At 42.8% G+C, this 6,992-nt stretch overlaps 1 protein-coding gene across 3 annotated transcripts in view; it reads left to right on the top strand.

Moving 5' to 3' along the window:
- Positions 1-6,992, top strand: part of ntng1a (netrin g1a) — a 176,617-nt gene that overhangs the window by 133,825 nt on the left and 35,800 nt on the right. For all 3 annotated transcript variants that reach the window (XM_017482253.3, XM_017482220.3, XM_017482238.3), the window contains exon 5: positions 956-982. In XM_017482253.3, the coding sequence (XP_017337742.1) occupies positions 956-982 (27 nt within the window). The remainder of the gene's footprint in view (positions 1-955; positions 983-6,992) is intronic.

Genomic DNA, 6,992 nt, shown 5'->3' with positions numbered 1-6,992 from the left:
ATTTATCAGCGATTCTCGTTTCTTCTATTATCCATGAGCCCACTGTTTCTCACTGCTGCCATTTTCCGTTTCTTTTTTTTTGACAGGTGAAGAACAGTGTTTGAGTTTCAAAGCGAGCGATACGGGCGTCAGATAAAGCCCAAGAGTTGTGATGTGAATCTTGATGTGATGTGACCTCATATTTTTCCTACAGGAGACCGTGTGTGTGTGTGTGTGTGTGTGTGTGTGTGTGTGTGCGCATGTGAGAGAATGTAAACATGACGCCTGTCATGACTAATTTCAGGAGAGAATACAGAATGAATGGTGTGTGTGAGTGTGTGTGTGTGTGTGTGTGTGTGTGTGTGTGTGTGTGTGTGTGTGTGTGTGTGTGTGTGTGTTTTCCCGGACATGACACTACAGGTAGAAACGCCAATTTTACTCATAAATTGCACCCATGATACGTTTCCTGTTAAACCGCAACAATAGAAATTTTTTTTTTTTTTTTCTGAAACATAGTAACTTTTGAACTTTTTAAGCTCCGCCCACTTCACAATCACATCATGTGCACGCACACTGTATATCCCTGAAAATCTTGCCTCCTGATATATATTTAAAAGTCGTTACGATGCACACGTCGGATGAAGCGTGAACATGGGAAACTAAGGCATGAGAGCTAGAGTAGAAATATAGAAATCGTTGTGAAACACAGAACAGGTGTACACATTAGGATAATAAACCAGTGATAACACGTGGGTTGGAGACACGACTGAAATCCGAGCACTGAGGCGAGGTATTCATGACAAGACGAAGCCTTGTATAAACAAACGTGAATTGAAATGTGAAAACGTTTTGTGGGATTTTTCATCCAACAATGACTGTTCAGCTTTAAATATCTCTTAACAGAGTGCTAACATTCTCTATCTCTCTCTCTCTCTCTCTCTCTCTCTCTCTCTCTTCTTTTTTTTCCCTTTTACAGGTGTGCCGAATAACGTGGGTCCAGTGAGTAAGTAACCGAATCTAGTGTAATAATCCGAGGCAGTGCATGACGCCTGGCTTTCGCTCATCAGGTCCACTTGGTGTCCAATATTCATTTCTGAAATACAGATAGATCACCCTTTAACAGCAAAAGAGAAGACACGCGTAAATGCTGGTGTAAATCGCAGGTTATGATTCATAAGAAACATTTATAGGCAAAGCACTGGAAACTAGGGACCTACAGTAGGGAACGAGTCTGGAGAACGAGTCTGGAGAATGTGTCTGGAGAACGAGTCTGGAGAACAAGTCTGGAAAACGTGTCTTGGTAATGAGTCTGGAGAACATGTCTAGGGAACGGGTCTGGAGAACATGTCTAGAGGACGAGTCTGGAGAATGAGTCTAGGGAACAAGTCTGGAGAACGAGTCTGGAGAATGTGTCTAGGGAACGAGTCTGGAGAGTGAGTCTGGAGAATGTGTCTAGGGAACGAGTCTGGAGAATGTGTCTAGGGAACGAGTCTGGAGAGTGAGTCTGGAGAATGAGTCTAGGGAACGAGTCTGGAGAACGTGTCTAGGGAACGAGTCTGGAGAATGAGTCTAGGGAACGAGTCTGGAGAACATGTCTAGGGAACGAGTCCGGAGAATGAGTCTGGGGAACGAGTCTGGAGAACGTGTCTAGGGAACAAGTCTGGAGAACGAGTCTGGAGAACGAGTCTGGAGAACGAGTCTGGAGAATGTGTCTAGGGTACCAGTCTGGAGAAGGAGTATAGGGAACGAGTCTGGAGAACGAGTTTGGAGAACGAGTCTGGAGAACGAGTCTGGAGAACGAGTCTGGAGGATGAGTCTGGAGAATGAGTATAAGGAACGTGTCTGGAGAACGAGTCTGGAGAACGAGTCTGGAGAACGAGTCTGGAGAATGAGTATAGGGAACGTGTCTGGAGAACGTGTCTGGAGAACGAGTCTGGAGAACGAGTCTGGAGAACGAGTCTGGAGAACGAGTCTGGAGAATGTGTCTAAGGAACCAGTCTGGAGAAGGAGTATAGGGAACGAGTCTGGAGAACAAGTCTGGAGAACGAGTCTGGAGAATGAGTATAGGGAACGAGCCTGGAGAACAAGTCTGGAGAACGAGTCTGGAGAATGAGTATAGGGAACGTGTCTGGGGAACGACTCTGGAGAACGAGTCTGGAGAATGAGTCTGGAGGATGAGTCTGGAGAATGAGTATAAGGAACGTGTCTGGAGAACGAGTCTGGAGAACGAGTCTGGAGAACGAGTCTGGAGAACGAGTCTGGAGAACGAGTCTGGAGAACGACGGTTTAGTAATGCAAAAATCAGAAACCAAGAAACAATGAAAATTACGATAACATACTTTAATGAGACAGCTGGAAATAAACCCCGAGTAACAGAAAAAGCGAGTGCTAATAAGAAAAGGAAGTACGATCATATACGGGAAGCAGAAGATGAAAAGGGCCATGTGATATACAGTGAACAGTGTATTTGAGAATACCACTGAACACACATTTCCAAATGGACTGTATCTCGGGTGAAATTGTTTGTAATTTGGACAAAAACGGCTGTATTTTAGATCAAACTAACTGTATTTTGGAAATATTTTGGACAACTTAACTATATCATGGACCAAATTGGGGCATATTTACTGTATTGGGGTCCAAACTGACTATTTTTGGGGGTATATGCACTGTATTGGGGACCACACTGACATTTTGTTATGCATATGTACTGTATTGTGCACCAAATTGACTATAAATGATCAAATTGTAGTTCTGACCATTTTTTTAATTTTCCGCACCGTTAACCATAACAGTGAGGCAGTTGTTTAAATTGCTCAAAATGCAACAGAGGCAAATATATATATATATATTTTAATGAATCCGTTTATTTCCCCCAGTGTATGTATAGTACTTACATTGACATTATAAGGTAAATATATACACGTCTAATCTAACACACACCATTTAACTGAAAGATTTTGCCTCAAAAGCTACATAAACACCCTGAATACTTATACCAGTGATGGTCAGACACATTGTGGATTCCAGTGTGTGTGTGTGTGTGTGTGTGTGTGTGTGCGCCTTTTCCAGTGCAGAAAATTTGACAGCACTTTGAGTATAGCTGATCCGGCTTTTCATAAAGCCCAAAGGATTACAGAAAACCTCATCTGTGCACTTTTTGTTCAACACAAGTGTTAATTACAGCTTAGTTAAGCTAGCTTAGCTCCTGTCAGTGTGCTTTTGGGAGGTGATATTAAAGCCGACTCCTCCCATGCGTGCAACCCCCACCCCCCCCCCCCCACCCCCCACCCCTTCTCGTATGTATTAAAAATAAAAGGCACACACACACACACACACGCACACGCACACGCACGTACACTGATGCTTATTGAAGCCCGAGCGGTCTCCATGAGCACGATGAGGAAAGGTCATTTTAATATGAGCAATGCGGCATTATCTAGTCCAGCCGGGGGCCTCGAGTTACAGCAGCTGGGAGGCTCAATAGCAGAACATCAGCCAGAGAAATATTGAGCGAGTCAAAGTGCATCCAGAGACCAGCTGTTTCCACATCAAACCGCCTTCCTCACGGGGATTCTTCTGGATCATTCTCAACAGGGTGCGCAAACACGCCTCAGTTCTCCACACGGAGCACCAATTCAATTCCGGCCCTTTGCAGGAGTCGTGTTTGTTCCTTTTCTCTATCACAGAAAATCTCTCAGTAATAGCACCGGTCTGGTAAATATCCTCCTTAATAATGTTGGGAAGTGGAGAACCGAAGCCCTGGAAGAGGAGGATAAAGTTAAAACCACATATCAGATGGAGGATTGTCGAGCGGTCTGTGTTTCTGCCGACTGAATTTAAATTTGAATTAGAATGCGAAATCTGTGCATTATAATTGCCTTGCTGATTCGCTAATTAGCCCTCTTCCTCACAGGGATGCCCTGGCGCAAAAAAATATCAAGCTGCAGGGGTCAAAGGTCATGAGGAAGGCTCATCATCATTCTTGTGTAATAAACCTTTAAGCCCTTTATGCATTCATACTTGCGCACAGGATTTATTCTCCTCTTCTTTCAACGGAAACCCGACACTAACATGTTCGACTGTCTGAGGCGATGACGGTAAAAACGCTTCTTCCTCAATCCTGTTTCACTTTGATTCGGATCTCAATCCGGCTGAATTCTGACAAACGGTTTAAAACAGTCTGCCTGGAGATGTCTAGAACCTCGGACGTCGGTTAGCCGCGTGTCGTACGGAAACGGATACAATCCTCGTCGAGTCCGTTTGTCGGCTCTCGTCGTTTCTGCGACGCTCCTGTGCTGTCTCGTCACCAAAACAAAGGCGTACACGCCCTGTACGTCACGGCGGGCAAAGATCTAAGACGTGAAATGACGGGATATAAAGTCTTTAATAACGAGCCAGCAGAACGGAAGCGAGGGAATGGATCAGGGGCTGTTTCGCCAGCGATGCGAGTGGATCGAAGAGACTCCGATGAGGCTGGTGTTTGAACGTCGTAACTGACTTTTACAGTACCTCGGGTGAAGAGACAGAGACTGATGTGGATGATGCTGGTAATTAGACTGAGAACTCATTTCCTGCTGTAAACTTACCAGTCTTTAGGATTCCCAGTAATGTTGAAGTTGAGTTTCTATCAGTACATTAGGTTGTGAATGTAGTAAAAGGAAAGTCTGTAGTTTTCTGATATGTATATATATATATATATATATATATATATATATATATATATATATATATATATATCCACCCAGTAAGCTTAATTCCAAGTTAAGTTTAATTCCAGACTGCTGGGACTACGGCTGCTCTTAACGCCATACAGACTTCATATAAATCCATAATGAACTTTTTCACACTATCTGTTGTTACCCAGATGAGGACGGGTTCCCTTCTGAGTCGGGTTCCTCTCAAGGTTTCTTCCTCTTAAAACATCTTAGGGAGTTTTTCCTCGCCACCGTCGCCACTCAGTGGCTTGCTCAGTTGGGATAAATTCACACCTTTAATATCTGTATACCGTGCTGATATTTCTGTAAAGCTGCTTTGAGACAATGTCTATTGTAAAAAGCGCTATACAAATAAAATTGAATTGAATTGAATTGAAGTAAGCAGTAGGAGAACGCACGGTGTTACCCGGTTTTTGACTGGGATTCCTAATCATTTGGAATTTGGTTGTTTAGTACTGTGTGTGTATATATACATATATATATATATATATATATATATATATATATTCATTTCTTACATTTAGTTGAAAGATAGAAGTAGAACAAAGTAATACATCTCGACCTCACAGTAATTTTGGTGACCCTTGATAAATATGTCGCTTTTCCATAACGAAAACAAGAAATGTGGACAGAAATGAACCCTGCCAGACAGTGAAACCCTTTCAACGTTAGTCTGATGATACGAACCCAGTCTTTATTGATCACACTACGGACCGAGCTAGGTAAATAAAACCGTCGCGAAACAACAGAAAGGTATTGTAGTGCAATACCGTATTGTTATGAATCTCTGTTTCCTGTAAACATGCTCAATAATTGTCTAGCAAGTCCAAGCCAAGGTGACCGGAGCTTCGTTTAAGTCCCTTCTTTGAAAGAAGTTCTCGTGATATGACAAAGAAATGAATGAACAACCAAGTGGACATCCTTCCATTCTCGCAGTACTTCACTCTGTGTTACCGTGTGCGTGTGTGTGTGTGTGTGTGTTGTGTGTGAATATGTGTACCTTTTGTGTTACTTGCATGCGCTGCATGTTCTTCCCATGTTCTCCACTGAGACGTTCACACCGTTCATACACACGTTCATACGTGCGCGTTCATGCACACAGCCCGCTTTTCCACCGACACAGAGACACCGTGCGCCTTCGCAAGAACAATTCCCACCCATTAGAGGACTGATTTCCTAGCTGGCTAATGTAAGCCGATGTGAAATATTGCTAAAATAAAAAAAACGAGCCAGGAGACGCTAATCAAACAATGAATTTTTTTTTTTTTAGAGAGTTTATAGGTATACCTATGCTGTAGCTGTTATATAGTTACTGATTAAAGGTGTGTAATTAATTCAGTAGTTAATATTTACTCAGTGGTGGTCACTTGGTGGGGCGCCAATACATTTGCAGGTCTACATAAGGAACTGGCAATTACATGTCAGGATTTACTACAGAAATAAATAGAAAAGTTGAAATAAAAACCTCTCCAGAGCAAATTAGCGTATTAAAGTCTGATAAACGCCTATAAATACAGCGAATACAGTTATATTCAGGGGTTTTATTGACTTTTATTCAGAGCGATTTACAGCTGGGACGGTCCGACCCCAGGGTCGGTCGCAGCTCACGTCGAAAAGCGGTGTCAGTATTTTTGCGGGGAAAGTTCCGCGTATCCAGAGCCGGGTTACGCGCACGCTCGAGTCGAATTTCTGGCTTTCGATTGCGTGTAGTTTACACCAGAGTTTTTCTCGACTAGAAACCACCGCTCTTAAACGCGAACGTCCGCCTTTTAAATCCAAACGGTAATAATCATTTTTAAAAAATAATAAGAGTCAGGGATAGAAAGTGCAGACCGAATTAAAGAGAAAAAGCGTTCCGTTTTTGTTCCGTTTTTCCTCTGATGCCAGATGTACTGCTGCATGAATAGTCCACGATTAATCACATTTATCACTGAGTTCAGTTGAACAGTATGGCTTCCACACTCATTCTCCAGCGGCTTCTAGAACACCACATGATCCCGTGCATCTTATTATTTTCGCTTTATTTATTTATTTATTTATTTATTTATTTATTTTATGACATTCTCTTATGTATGGGTTGTGCACGCGACGTAATGTAGCCATGAGATACGAAACGGAGCTCACGAGCTCGTAACGTGTGCACAGGATTCCATTCGTTCCGTGATGGTTTTTTGACTCTGTTTGGAAGTGAACTGATTCGATGCATTGGTGAATTCTTTACTACGAAATCCTCACTGTGTGTACGAAGTCTTAACGCGGCGCTCGATCTGTACCGGCGCCACTCTGTGAGGGTGT

The sequence above is a fragment of the Ictalurus punctatus genome, chromosome 1 (genome assembly GCF_001660625.3).
Source record: "Ictalurus punctatus breed USDA103 chromosome 1, Coco_2.0, whole genome shotgun sequence".
NCBI lineage: Eukaryota > Metazoa > Chordata > Actinopteri > Siluriformes > Ictaluridae > Ictalurus > Ictalurus punctatus.
The sequence above is the reverse complement of the archived record's forward strand: the minus strand, read 5'-3'. Positions and strand labels throughout refer to the sequence as shown.